Raw genomic sequence first — 15,294 nt, 5'->3', positions numbered from 1 at the left:
ATCCAAACCTTAGCCCAAACCTATGCCATTTGTGTCCACCCTACCTACCTACTACATGGTATTTTCCGCCATTCCAAGTAAATACTTCATGTGCTACCTTTAAACAATTCAAAACTTAGTATCTCTTATTTGTGTCAATGTTTTATAGCTCATGAGGAAGTATGTGGTGTTTTATCTTTCAATCTTGTTGGGCAACTTTCACCAATGGACTAGTGGCTTCATCCGCTTATCCAATAATTTTACAAAAAGAGCTGGCAATGGGATTCCCAGTCCCAAATTAATTAAACAAAATAGACACTCCTCCATGGTATGTGATTGATGGATGGCACCCGAAGGATTCGGTTAGCCATGGCTTGTGTAAGCAAAGGTTGGGGGGAGTGTCATCATCATAATAAAACTAAAATAAAAAGGCACTCCTTCATGGTATGAGATTGTTGGCAGGCACCCGAGGATTCGGTTAGCCATGGTTTGTGAAAGAAAGGTTGGAAGGAGTGCCACACAAAATGAAAATAATATGGGAGCCGCTCTTTGAAGGTTCGTTTGGCAAGGGGTTAGAGTACCCGCTACCAGTCGTTGACAACAACAAACACCTCTCAAAATGTTACTTTTATTATCTCTATATGATTGCAAAACTGAAAAAGCTCTAGCACATGATTTAATCCCTGCTTCCCTCTGCGAAGGGCCTGTCTTTTACTTTATGTTGAGTCAGTAAACCTATTTCCCTCCATCTCAAGCAAGCATTTGAGTAGTTGTGATCAAACCATTATATTGTGATTTGCTTCATCATGTCTTTTATTCTTCCTTGTTTAGTACAAGTTTTATCTGAATGAATATAGCTTTGCAAGTTATCAATGATTATGAAGAGACCATTATGATTGAGTATGCAAGTTGTGCCTTATAAACTTTAACATGAGAGCGCTGCTCAATGAGATAAATATAATCTGTTAATTGTTCTCTGACCAAGAACGAAGTTTGCCATCACCAACTATGATTTCTTATGCACCTTTATTTGTGATTACCTTATACTTGTTTCAAGTTGAGTTATATGAAGAAGTTGTTTACTATAATGTCTTGTGTGAATGAATATGATGCTTCTTGTCCGTATTTTATTTATCGACTCTTCACTCCATAAACATGTGGTCCTGTTTACTGAGTTCAGTCTCGCTTGGGGACAAGCGAAGTCTAAGCTTGGGGGGAGTTGATACGTCCAATTTGCATCACTATTTTATATCATAATTTGCTGTTATTCATTGATATATTTCATATTGGGACACAATACTTATGTTATTTCATCTATTTTGCATGTTTCATCATTATTGGAGGATCAAGCACCGGAGCCAGGATTCTGCTGGAAAAAGCACCGTCAGAATGCAATATTTCGGAAGATCAACTGTGGAAGGAAATTATACCAAAAATCCTATTTTTCAAGATGACGAAGGAAGCCAGAAGGAGGAGCCAGCTGGACCCAGGGGGGCCCAGACCATAGGGCGGCGCGGCCCATGGCCTGGCCGCGCCACCTTGTGGTGTGGGGGCCCCACAGCCCCTTTCGCCTCCTTTTCTTCGCGAAATCCTTCGTCCCGAAAACCTAAGCCACAGAGGGTACCTCGCGAAGAGTTACAGCCGCCTCTGCGGGGCGGAGAACACCAGAGAGAAAAGAGCTCTCCGGCGGGCAGGAATCCGCCGGGGAAATTCCCTCCGGGAGGGGGAAATCGACGCCATCGTCACCGTCATCGTGCTGGACATCATCTCCACCACTATCATCATCATCTCCACCATCATCACCGCCGTCTCCACCGCTGGACACCGTCACCGCCGTAGCAATTTGGGTTTGATCTTGATTGTTTGATAGGGGAAACTCTCCCGGTATCGATCTCTACTTGTTGTTGATGCTATTGAGTGAAACCATTGAACCAAGTTTATGCTCAGATTGTTATTCATTATCATATCACCTCTGATCATGTTCCATATGATGTCTTGTGAGTAGTTCGTTTAGTTCTTGAGGACATGGGTGAAGTCTAAATGTTAGTAGTGAACTATGGTTGAGTAATATTCAATGGTATGATATTTAAGTTGTGGTGTTATTCTTCTAGTGGTGTCATGTGAACGTCGACTACATGACACTTCACCATTTATGGGCCTAGGGGAATGCATCTTGTATTCGTTTGCCAATTGCGGGGTTGCCGGAGTGACAGAAACCTAAAACCCCCGTTGGTATATCGATGCAGGAGGGATCGCAGGATCTCAGAGTTTAAGGCTGTGGTTAGATTTATTCTTAATTACTTTCTTGTAGTTGCGGATGCTTGCAAGGGGTATAATCACAAGTATGTATTAGTCCTAGGAAGGGCGGTACATTAGCATAGGTTCACCCACACAACACTTATCATAACAATGAAGATTATTTAGCCGTATGTAGCGAAAGCACTAGACTAAAATCCCGTGTGTCCTTGAGAACGTTTGGTCATTATAAGTAAACAAACCGGCTTGTCCTTTGTGCTAAAAAGGATTGAGCCACTCGCTGCAATTGTTACTCTCGCACTTTACTTACTCGTACTTTATTCATCTGTTACATCAAAACCCCCTGAATACTTGTCTGTGAGCATTTACAGTGAATCCTTCATCGAAACTGCTTGTCAACACCTTCTGCTCCTCGTTGGGATCGACATTCTTACTTATCGAAAATACTACGATACACCCCCTATACTTGTGGGTCATCAGCGCCACGTAGAGGTCCTTTTGTCGCGGGTGGTAATACCGCCCGCGACAAAAGGGTGTGTCCCCTGGGCGCCCTGCGCCTGCCACGTGGTGGACCACATGTCGCGGGTGGTAAGCGACCCGCGACAAAAGGGTGGACCTTTTGTCGCGCCTCCGTTGTCGCGGCTGGCCACCCGCGACAAAAGGGGCTTACGGCCCGCGACATTAGGCTTGTTCTCCACTAGTGCACCGCCCAAAACCATTATTTGCCGCGGCATCACCGGGGAACCAACCCGCCATTGCTGCCGATGTTTTTGGATGTGAGGAGATGGGAGAGAGGTGAAACAGCGGTGGTGAATGCCAGCAGGCGTGGTAGCTCCGCGATAAATAGAATGAGCAGACGAGATTAATTTTGCCGCATGGTAGCTACGCACCGGGCGAGAACTGACTGGTGGCAGGCTATCATTACCACGCGGAAGCCGATGCGATGAAGACGATGATATCTCTCTCTCTCTCTCGCCGACAGATCGGGGCCACCAGGCACGACGACAAGCGTGGGAGTTTTCCCTCGACGATTCCCGCATTTTTGTTTCCTCTGAACTCCCCGAAAAAGTCCAAATCCGAGCGAAAACGAGAAACCGGAAGCACGACTAGGAAAGATGAAAAAACCCGGCTCCTGAGGCTTCCGGGGGGCTGGCTCAAGGTGCTCTAAGCTAGTCATTGTATGTACGTACTTGTAAGCATATGCGTTCTCGTACTGTAAGAGATTCCCAAATTTTAAACAGACTTTTCCATCTCCTCTAAGGCGATCGAGGATGTCGCTGCGTCTCTTCCTCTCCCTCACACCCACCTCAGAGTGATCAATGGAGGACAAGACGTTCACTGCTTTGTAGTTAGCAGCCTAGCACCACCTTCACCATTTTACCAACGCAGGCGATCGACACGTACCAGCATTGGCGCTCACAAAATATAAATTCTTGCGAAGCCAGCACATGTAGGAGGAGATGTCAGAGTGGCAAAGGTTACCACTCTCGGCATGCAGGCAGCCAGCTCCGTACTGTAGGGAGTTGCCTTCTTCTTTTGCATGCACATAGCAAGCACACGCAGCACCATTGTTTCGTGCCCCTTTAGTAGTCCTGCTCCAGTGCCTATACCCTAGCTGCCTCTTCCCCTTTTCTTGTACAACCTCACTTACAAGTGCCAGCGGACAAGGATGGCGCTGCCAGCAGCGATCTCGTGCCTCCTCCTCTCCCTCCTCGTCGCCGTCATGCCGCTCCCAGGAGCCGGCGAGGAGCGCGTGCGGGTAGGCAGCGTCCTCATCAAGTGCTACGACCCGGAGCCGGCGGCCCTCACCAACGCCACGGAGTTCCGCGCCAGGCTGCTCCCGCTCCTCGCCAAGCTTCCCTCCGCCGCCGCACCCACGGGCTTCGCCTCCCTGAACTCCACCGGCCGCGCGTTCGTCCGGGGCATGTGCTTCGGCCAGGCCACGGTGCCGTCGTCCGACTGCCTCCACTGCCTGTCCCTCGCCGTCAGGAACCTCACCTCCGGCTCCGGCTCCGGCTCCGGCTGCGGCGCGGCCACCCGGCGCGCCGGCATCTGGACGGAGCGCTGCTACGTGGCCTACGCGGACACCAACGCCTCCTCCAACGCCGAGTACGCCTTCCGCTCCCGCGTCCTTCTCACCGGCAACGACGCCGCCCCCGACGCGCCGACATTCTACTCCTACTACCTGCATGCTTGGCTCCTCGCCAACCTAGCGCAGCCGGCGGCGCTGAGCGCGGCCGCCAACATCTCGGCGCCGCGGATGACGGCCACCGCGCACGCTGCCACCCCCGCGGACGACGCCGTGAGGAGCGCGGTGCACGTGCTGGCGCAGTGCGCAAGGGACCGTACGGCGGCGGAGTGCGCCACGTGCCTGCAGGACTCGGCGCGGGCGTTGGACTGGGACCTCGACGCCGACCGCCGCGACGGCGGCGTGGCTGCGGCGGTGGTGGGCTTCAACTGCTACCTCCGCTTCAACGTCTCCACTGCAGTGAAAACTTACCCTGACCAAGGTCTCTCTCCCTCTCTCTCTCTCTCTGAATTAAATTACGTCGTCACCATCTGATTTCTTGTTTTTTTTTCCAAGGAGAACTAATACGGTGTAGTTTTTGTTTTTTCAGTATTTCAGCTTCCTCTGCTTCCTCTTTACATCACCATTGGAATCCTAGCTGTTCTAGTACTTGTGCTCATTGCCGTCTGCCTGCTCTCCAGGTATATATATTTCCCCTGATACTGTACATAACAATACTTGCTGTCTTCTTGGTTGGACTTATTAGTTAGGGGCATGCATGTTCATACGCACGTCCCATTTCGCATTTGCTAACTAGAAATGCTTTTCTTGCTCTCACTATGCCTTGGCTTTTCATTTTACCACAATATATACTTTCATATGTACATCTTAGTTAGGTCAGCTGAATGCAATAAAATCTTATGTTTCAGGGCTTAACTACATATCTGGTGATCAGAGCAAGCAAGCTCCCGGCAACAAGACGCTGTGTTGATCGTGGATCTGTGCTTGTCTTTCCTTGTTAGTTACCCGTGTGGTTGATCAGAAGATCCATGCGTATCTCTGTTTAGTTTGTTCATTTATATGCATGTCATCAGTAGCATTCACTTTTAATTGATTCATATTTAGTATAACTTTATACTAAATTAGAGTCAATTAAAGAAAAACGGAGGGAGTAGTTATGCAGTACTAGTACTCGCTACTTGAACCTATATCTATGTGGTCAGTTAATTAAGCAGAGATGCATATATTTATGTGGTATATAAATGGGGCGCCCTGGGTTGATTTGAACATCTCAGTGATCGTTTGATTGTTGGGGGTGGGCAAGTGGGCAAGAAACCCCACACGGGTTTTGCTGAGCACAATGGATCCCTCTCCCACCATGGAGTAATGCTACACGTACGGAATGATTATACAAAAAAATTCTACGGACACAGATTTTACACAGGAGGTAGCCAGAGAAATCAGCTAGTGGCCCGGTTTTTTAGGAAGCATGCAAAATTCAACCAATCTAATCAATACACGTCAGCCCGTAATTCATCCGTAAGAGAACCAGTCCGTAAGTCCAGCATTACCGCCCACCATGCATGAAAAAGTACTCGTTGTCATACATAAAGGTAGCGATCGAGTGGAAGGAAATTACATGCAAAATTTGAAAATAGATCAACAATCACTATATGTTCTTTTCATACAATCGCATGCCAATTTTGGGAGATCAAATAGTAAGATTTCACAAACTGATACATCCACGCCCATGTGTGTAAGTACAAAAGTATTTTCTGATATATTTAGTGTCGAAAAATTCTAGATTTCACTATAGAACATAAAGTATGAGCAGAATAATCTTTCACCATTTCGATATCCACCGGGTTCTTTCATCTTTCGCAGCCAAAGGCCTCGGCCCAAAGAGTATTGTTTTTTTTAAAAAAAATATGCATATGTTCTCGTGTTTATATAATAGTTTTTGGTTGTATAGCTATCTTTCGATTATTTTTCTGTATTCTACTCATTTGTGTACCCAAATTAATAGTAGATGTATAGTTAGATGTATTTTATTTGCTAGGTACAAAGTTTGGAACGCTTATATTCTAGCATGCATTTTAGTTGCCACATGCAACTATGGTTGCCCTTAGTACGTATGTATGTAAACAAATATAAATCCATTATTTTAAGAAGGAAGAAGTACAAATTTACAAATCTACGACATTTTCATGACGGAAGGATTATATTTTTTTAGAGATGCAACATGTTAGATAGATTGAACAGCCAACCGGTATTTGCATTTTTTTTCGAAATGGGGTTGCCCCAGCCTCTGCATCAAAATGATGCATGTGGCCGCTTTATTACTTTATTTTGAGTGAGTGCAAGACCTTATTACAAATCAAGTATCAGTCATGGTGGATACAAAGATCAACCATTAAAAAGAAAACAAAACAGCGGGTGCCAGTGATACATCATATTGTGATCCTATGATCAAGCTGCCAACCGAACCGACTGTAGAAATCCCGTGCGACCGTCTCCAAACGGTTGCACCCAGACTCCATGGCAGCTCGCTGCTCCTCTGCTTGGATATAAGACCACGTACGGATCCAATGTATGGCCAAGGGAATAACCGGTAAGAAAGAATGAGGTTTCTGCTTGTTAAAAATAAAATCATTACGAACATTCCATATAGCCCAAACAATGGCACAAACACCCACCCTAATCTGAATTAAATCTTTTTTGGCAATACCGCTTAACCAATTTCCAAAAAGATTTGTAATATTAGAAGGTGGGGATATACTGAACGCCAAAAAGATTATGCGCCAAACAGTTTTTGCCAACGGGCATTCAAAGAACAAATGCTGAATGGATTCATCTTTATCACAAAACACACAAGTTTTACTTCCTTCCCAATTCCTTTTAGCGAGATTATCCTTTGTTAGAATTACTTTATGGTGGAGGAACCACATGAATATCTTAATTTTTAAAGGAACCTTTATTTTCCAAATATATTTGCGCAGGTATTTAGTTTGATCATCTAAAAGATCAAGATACATAGATTTAACCGTGAAACCACCAGAGGTAGTAAGTCTCCATACAAAAGTGTCTTTTTCATTAGACAACTGAATATTCATCAGGCGTTCAACTAGTTCTAACCATTGCACCCACTTGTTGGGTGTCAATGTCCTACGAAATGAAATATTCAGTGAATTAGCTCCCAAAACATCAGCAACAGCAACTTGTTTTTCGTTGACAATGTTATATAGCGACTCATACTGCTGAGACAAAGGGGTATCTCCTAACCAAACATCCTCCCAAAATCTGATTGAGGTGCCATCACCCACCTTGAAACTTCCTCTTTTGAAGAACTCTTCTTTCACTTTCATTAGTCCCTTCCAAAAGGGAGAGTCAAGCTGTTTTACTGTCACTTGTGACAAACTTTTAGATTGCAAATACTTGTTTCGTAGTAATTCTTGCCAAACCTCTTCTTCATTTAAAAGCTTAAACAACCATTTACTAAGCAAGCATTTGTTTTTGACTTCTAGTACTTCAATCCCTAACCCTCCTCGATCTTTAGGTCGACAAATTATGTTCCATTTAGTCAGCCTATATTTTCTTTTGTGCCCATCGCTTTGCCAGAAAAAACGTGATCGATAATAGTCTAATCGTTTCCTTACCCCTATAGGTATCTCGAGGAACGATAGCATGAACATCGGTAAACTCGTCAAAACTGAATTTATGAGGATCAATCTATCACCATAAGACATCAATTTTCCTATCCAACAACTCAACTTTCTTTCACATCTATCCTCAACCGGCTTCCATTCCCCATTTCTAAGTTTTCTGAAATGAATTGGGATACCTAAGTATTTAAAAGGGAACATTCCCAGGTCACATCCAAAAAGAAGGCGATAGTCCTCCTCCACATCCTTAGCATCGCCAAAACAAAAAAGCTCACTTTTATGAAAATTAATTTTTAGACCGGAAAGTTGTTCAAACATACATAAGATTAGCTTCATATTTAAGGCTTTTTTGCATGTTTCCTTTTTCCAAAATATATGTGCGTGTGGATATATATTTATGCCACATAAAATTTCAATTGAACAACTGGCCGGTTGTTGCGGTTTCCTTTTTCGGAACATCTATGCATGTGGACATATGTCACGTCAAATTTTGAGGCCCACCATTTCTAGAGATGCACCAATGTTTACATAGACCGAACGTCCATGAGATGAAATATTTTGAGGCTATGGGCACGTAAACAACATCAAACAGCAACTAGACACGTCTTACATGTATTGTGGGCTCCCCACGTCTTACATGCAACATCTAATTTGTGCTTGCTAATTGATGGATGTTGTAGTTGCCTTCACTGGTCATGGCATTGTCTCCTTTTTGCATCTTTGAACCTTGCATACACGCTAGCCGCAAATAGCAGCACACATCACAATACTACGTACCTGCAACCTACTGCTGGCAAGCTTGCAATTAAAGCTGTTTGTGTCGCAATTCTAGCCAGTGTGCACGCATCGTGAACCTCTCTACAGACCAGAGAGCGGCGGAGTTAAGCTGATCTTGATCAAATAGAGCATGAAGCAACTTGATTGGAAAGATAGAGTGTGCACTCGTTGCAAGTTTTGCCACAAGTAACGAGCTCACCATCTGCAAGAAGCGCTCCTCAATTGGTTTGCTCGCCCTCAAGTGTCTTCCTTGTAAGGCCAGCACATGCAGGAGGAGATGTCACTGAGAAAGGCTACCACTCTCGGCACACATCGATTATTACAGCTGTCTCTGTACTGTAGGAAATTTTTGCATGCCACGGTGGACCGTGACCATACCATATCACACATTGCTTCACGAGTCTGGAAAAAAAGTGATGGACGCGGCTAGAAGGCAGCATCCAGTGCTGGTTTGTCTAATCCAGCACTCGCCCTAAAAAACATCGGACATATGACCAGGCTTCCCTGTGCTAATACCAACATGCTGGATCACCTCAGAAAGGCATGCATCAACTTAATTAGATAGAACTGTAGCAAAAAATCCCAGGTGCACGATGCAATAGCAACTAACCAGCAGTAAGTGAGTTGCATTCATAGATCCCAGTTGTATATACAACAAAGAAAAAACTGAAACAACTTACATAATTTTTTTAGAGATCTTAGAGCATCTCCAGCCGCCGCGCCTCAAAGGTTTTTTTTGGGTGCGCTGGACATATTTTCGGACTCATTTGCGCGTCCCAAAGCCTACTTCCGTCCGGCGCGGTCCAATACGGTGTTCGGCGCACCGATCCCATCCTCGATCTACAGGGGACGCTCTGGGCGCGCCGGACACATCGAGAAGCAAGGCGGGGAGTGGCGGGCCCGACGCGTCATTGGCACACGAACGAAGCGTCGCAGCTTTGGCTTAATGGCGATGGAGGGGCAGGCGAGATGTCTCGTCGGCGTTGCGCCTTCTCCACGCATCGCAGCCGTTCGCACGCCACGACGTGTTCCCACGCTTTCTTCCCGCGGCTTCTGGTCTCTTCCCGCGCTTTCTTCCCGCCTCTTCTCGCGACGTCGGCGTCTATAAAAGGGCCTCCTCCTTTCAGTGGTCGCCACCACAACCGCCGGCATCTCTTTCTCTGCCGCAAACACATGCCTCGTCGCCTACGAACCACGCCAGCGACGCCCAGTTGCCCCCACCACCGTCTCCACCTCCACCTCCATCTCCACCACCACATGAGTTCGACGTCGACCCGGAGGCTGCTGAGAATGAAGCGTGGGAGGAGGCGGCGCTAGCGGACACTGATACGTCTCAAACGTATCTATAATTTCTTATGTTCCATGCTACTTTTATGACAATACTCACATGTTTTATATACACTTTACATCATTTATATGCATTTTCCGGCACTAACCTATTGACGAGATGTCGAAGCGCCAGTTCCTGTTTTCTGCTGTTTTTGGTTTCAGAAATCCTACAAAGGAAATATTCTCGGAGTTGGACGAAATCAACGCCTAGGGTCTTATTTTTCCACGGAGCTTCCAGAAGACCGAAGAGCATACGAAGTGGGGGCCACGAGGCGCCCAAACCACAGGGCCGCGCGGCCAGGGAGGGGCCCGCGCCGCCCTATGGTGTGGGGCCCTCGTGCCTCCCCCGACTCTGCCCTTCCGCCTACTTAAACTCTCCGTCGCAAAAACCCTATTACCGAGAGCCACGATACGGAAAAAGTTCCAGAGACGCCGCCGCCAATCCCATCTCGGGGGATTCAGGAGATCGCCTCCGACACCCTGCCGGAGAGGGGAATCATCACCCGGAGGACTCTACATCACCATGATCGCCTCCGGACTGATGTGTGAGTAGTTCATCCTTGGACTATGGGTCCATAGCACTAGCTAGATGGTTGTCTTCTCCTAATGTGCTATCATGTTAGATCTTGTGAGCTGCCTATCATGATCAAGATCATCTATTTGTAATGCTACATGTTGTGTTTGTTGGGATCCGATGAATATGGAATACTATGTCAAGTTGATTATCAATTTATCATGTGTTGTTTATGATATTGCATGCTCTCCGTTGCTAGTAGAGGCTCTGGCCAAGTTGATACTTGTGACTCCAAGAGGGAGTATTTATGCTCGATAGTGGGTTCATGCCTCCATTGAATCTGGGATAGTGACAGAAAGTTCTAAGGTTGTGGATGTGCTGTTGCCACTAGGGATAAAACATCGATGCTTTGTCTAAGGATATTTGTGTTGATTACATTACGCACCATACTTAATGCAATTGTCTGTTGTTTGCAACTTAATACTGGAAGGGGTGCGGATGCTAACCCGAAGATGGACTTTTTAGGCATAGATGCATGCTGGATATCGGTCTATGTAATTTGTTGTAATGCCCTAAGTAAATCTCATAGTAGTCATCATGATATGTATGTGCATTGTTATACCCTCTTTATTTGTCAATTGACCAACTGTAATTTATTCACCCAACATGCTATTTCTTATTGGAGAGACACCACTAGTGAACTGTGGACCCCGGTCCATTCTTTTACATCTGAATACAATCTACTGCAATCATTGTTCTCTGCTGTTCACTGCAAACAAACATCATTTTCCACACCATACGTTTAATCCTTTGTTTACAGCAAGCCGGTGAGATTGACAACCTCACTGTTACGTTGGGGCAAAGTATTTTGATTGTGTTGTGCAGGTTCCACGTTGGGGCCGGAATCTCTGGTGTTGCGCCGCACTACACTCCTCCGCCAACAACCTTCACGTGGCCTTTGACTCCTACTGGTTCGATAACCTTGGTTTCTTACTGAGGGAAAACTTGCTGCTGTACGCATCACACCTTCCTGTTGTGCACTACTAGGAAAAAGCCTATAGTTGGAGGCAATAGGTGCCGGCGCACCACCAAGGACGTGCGCCGGTGGTCATTGTTGCCGGCGCACCTCATTGTCGCTGCGCCGGCGATGAAGGCCTTCTGCCGGCGCACCAGTGTTGTAGGCTCGCCGGCGCTATTTCCTGGCATAGCCTCAGCCGATTCGGGCCAGGCCCAAGAATCATTGCCGGCGCACCGGCCCAGGGGTGCGCCGGCGGAACATTCTCTATTGCCGGCGCAGCCCTGGGCCGGTGCGTCGGCAATGATTCTTGGGCCTGGCCCGACGTGATATAGCCGAAAGGGATATATGCTGCCGGCGCACCCATGCCCTGGTGCGCCGGCAGTAACCTAGGCAGTTATTTCTGCTCAACAACCACTCCCCCCACTACTACCACTCCTCTCCTCCACACAAACCCGAGCTTTCTCCCAACACAGCTCATTTTTGCCCATTTCTATCCCCAATTTCACCAATTTGACCAAACAAAATCATATTTTTTGAGCAAATCTTCCCTTCCTACATGCATCTCCCACATCCCCCTATGTAGATCTAGATCTACTATCCCGCATTGACCGCTCAATCTAGATCTAGATCTAGAAAGTCGGCTTCCATACGCCGTGGTAGCGGCGCCACGTCTCGATCTCGTTGACGAGTATATCAAACAAATAGGTGATTAATGAACAAATTGAGGAATTAAATCAACGTATATTGGACATTTGAAGCAAAGCTCGTGTGTGGCATATATATATGTTGTGTTTGTGCTTGTGCTTGTGTGTGTTGGCGTTGAAAATGAGTTGCCAACGTTGCGCCGAAATGTTGATTCTTTAAGTTTCCGTTTCGGCACATTTCTGGCGCTCCTATGTCCTACCGTGTAGGAAGGTCATGCCGAAATTTTCCGTGAAAACTACCGACGGATGCATGGTTCTAATCAATTATGTAATCTTACCATGCAGGCGATAATGGTTATCGAGATGAGTGAAAGCATCGTGATGAGATATCTGAAACACGCGATCATCGACATGTATGAAAATAACCGCACGGAGGTATTGTGTCCGTGCCGGAGATGCAAACGAGGGAAATGGTTTGACCCGTATTCAGGCAAATTGCAGGGGCACCTGCTCACTAATGGTTTCATGCATGGACACACTCAATGGATGAGTGATGATGGCGCGGAGGTCAATCGGGCGACGGCAGCAGGTGGTAATAATGGCCGGCAAGAAGGAGGGCATCATGATATTGATGACGATGAAGAGCTTGTCGCACAGGACGATAACCTTGACGACGACAATAACCTTGACGACGACAATAACCTTGACGACGACGAAGAGGTGCCGCTAGCTTCAGTCGTGCGGGAACCTCATCTTCAAGATCTGCTTCTCGAAAAGACGAAAGGCGCCAAGCGGAAATCAAAGCTTGAGCAACTCGAGATAGACTCGAATACTCCGTTGTACGATTCAGGTCGCGGGTTGGGGGAGTCTCGCTTGAGAGTGGCTCTCGATGTGTTGCAGATGAAGGCGAAACACGGATGGACGGACACAAGCGTCGACGACATCCTGGAATACGTGAAAGATCTCCTTCCTGCCGGGAACATGTGTCCTGGTAGTCTAGCCGAGGCCAAGAGAATCACGTGCCCTCTCGACTTACCCCACGAAAAGTATCACGCCTGCATCAATGACTGTATCATGTATCGCAAGGAGCACATGGACAAGACCAAATGTCCTGTGTGTGAAGCTGAACGGTACAAGAAAGGGAAGAAGAAAGCTCCTCGGAAAGTTGTGTGGTACTTCCCGCTCGCCCCCCGGCTTCAACGGTTCTACGCGGACCGCAAGGAAGCAAAGCTCATGCGCTGGCACGCAGAAAGAAAGGAGGCAGTGTTGAATGATGAAGAGCGGATTGAGCACCCGGCCGACGCACCCTTCGGATGCAAGCCAGTGGAAAGCATTAGACAATGAATTCGGAAGTTTTGGGGCAGATCCCAGAAACATCAGGTTGGGTGCGAGCACGGATGGATTCAATCCGTTCGGAAACCAGAGCAGCACACATAGCACATGGCCCGTGTTTGTATGGATCTACAACCTCCCGCCCTGGCTGTGCATGAAGAGGAAGTACATACAGATGAGTATGCTAATTCAAGGGCCGACACAGCCAGGAAACGATATCAACATGTATCTCGAACTATTAAAGGAGGAGCTTGAAACGTTGTGGGCGGAGGAAGGGGTAGATACATGGGACGCCGTCGCGGAAGAATATTTCCCTTTGAGAGCCGCGTTGATCACGACGGTGCAGGACTACCTCGGATACGGTTACATTTCGTGCCAGGTGTGCCATGGACACAAGGCATGTGTCAGGTGCATGGAAGAGACGATGTTTTTTGCAGCTTGGTAAGGATCCCGGCTCTTCGAAAACAGTTTACATGGGGCATCGAAGGTGGCTACAGAAGACTGACCCGTGGAGAAAGCGTGGAGATCTGTTCGATGGTACAAATGAACCCCGAGGACCTCCACGTAAGAAGAGCGGCGAAGAGATCGATACATTACTGAAAGGTTGGAAGGAGTGCCCTGCGCCGGGAAAGATTCGTCAAAAGCCTGGAGAGAATAAGAAGAAAAAGGAAACGACGCCGCTCATTGGTGTATGGAAAAGGAGGTCCGTATTTTGGGACTTGCCGTACTGGAAAATTCTCGATACACCTCACTGCCTTGATGTCATGCATATTACAAAGAACGTGTGCGAGAGCTTGCTTGGCACTCTTCTCAACATGCCGGACCGGACCAAAGATGGGCCGAAAGCAAGACACGACCTGAAAGTTTTGGGCATCAGGGAAGAGCTTCAGATCCCGCCGGCCCAAGAGGGACAGTCGGAGGAGGAGGCAGACGGCGGTCAGAAGCGCAAAAGGATTAAGCAGCCAGACTATTACTGTCCCCCCTCCTGCTTCACTTTTAGTCCGGCCGAGGTCGATCAATTTTTCAATTGCCTTCTAGGAGTCAGAGTGCCCTTCGGTTACTCCGGGCTAATAAGCAGATACATGGACCCCAAGAAACGAAACTTCAGCGGCATGAAGTCTCATGACTGTCACGTGATGATGACGCAGATTCTTCCGGTTGCAATCCGAGGTATAATGGATGACCATGTCCGTGCAACGCTGACTGGGCTCTGTAACTTCTTCGACGTCATAACTCGAAAGTCGATAAGCCTGAAGAAACTCGCAAGGCTCCACGAAGAGATCGTGGTGATCCTATGTGAGATGGAGATGTACTTCCCGCCTGCATTCTTTGACGTGATGGTCCATCTGTTGATCCATATCATGGATGATATCGTCAGTCTAGGGCCGGCATTCTTACACAACATGATGCCGTTTGAAAGAATGAATGGGGTCATTAAAGGATACGTTCGTAACAGGTCACATCCGGATGGAAGCATCGTCTAGGGCTGGCTCACCGAAGAGTGCATCTCTTTCTGCATGAATTATCTAGACATCGAGGACCCTGTTGGTTTGCCTCAAAACAAGCACCTCCGCAGGTTCGAGGGAGTAGGCCACAAAAATGGAAGGAAGGAACTGCACGTGCACATGTCTGGTCGGACTTCCGACTTTGACAGTGCCAATTTAGTAGCGCTACAACACATTGACTTGATCGATCCTTGGTTGAAAGAGCACAAAACCATGATAGAGAACAGTGGCAAGCCGATGATGACGGAAGCAGAAATATACAGAGAGCAC

The 15,294-nt window shown here is 47.1% G+C and overlaps 1 protein-coding gene across 1 annotated transcript; it reads left to right on the top strand.

The window, feature by feature from the left end:
* The first annotated feature begins 3,759 nt into the window (after window positions 1-3,759).
* Window positions 3,760-5,530, top strand: LOC127298863 (uncharacterized). The gene is made up of 3 exons (XM_051328721.2): window positions 3,760-4,745; window positions 4,854-4,944; window positions 5,173-5,530. The coding sequence occupies exons 1-3, from the start codon at window positions 3,905-3,907 to the stop codon at window positions 5,177-5,179; spliced, it is 939 nt and encodes a 312-aa protein (XP_051184681.1). The 5' UTR covers window positions 3,760-3,904; the 3' UTR covers window positions 5,180-5,530.
* The last annotated feature ends 9,764 nt before the right edge of the window (window positions 5,531-15,294 follow it).

Source organism: Lolium perenne, chromosome 5 (assembly GCF_019359855.2).
Source record: "Lolium perenne isolate Kyuss_39 chromosome 5, Kyuss_2.0, whole genome shotgun sequence".
In the NCBI taxonomy this organism is placed as follows: Eukaryota; Viridiplantae; Streptophyta; class Magnoliopsida; order Poales; family Poaceae; genus Lolium; species Lolium perenne.
Note: the sequence above shows the minus strand (reverse complement) of the source record. Positions and strands in the feature narration are given on the sequence as shown.

What these genes read in the sequence shown, in the direction of transcription:
- LOC127298863 (XM_051328721.2), top strand. Translation starts at nt 3,905, where the DNA reads ATGGCGCTGCCAGCAGCGATCTCGTGCCTCCTCCTCTCCCTCCTCGTC. An exon ending in GAAAACTTACCCTGACCAAG is followed by an intron (nt 4,746 to 4,853) that starts GTCTCTCTCCCT and finishes TTGTTTTTTCAG; the next exon opens with TATTTCAGCTTCCTCTGCTT.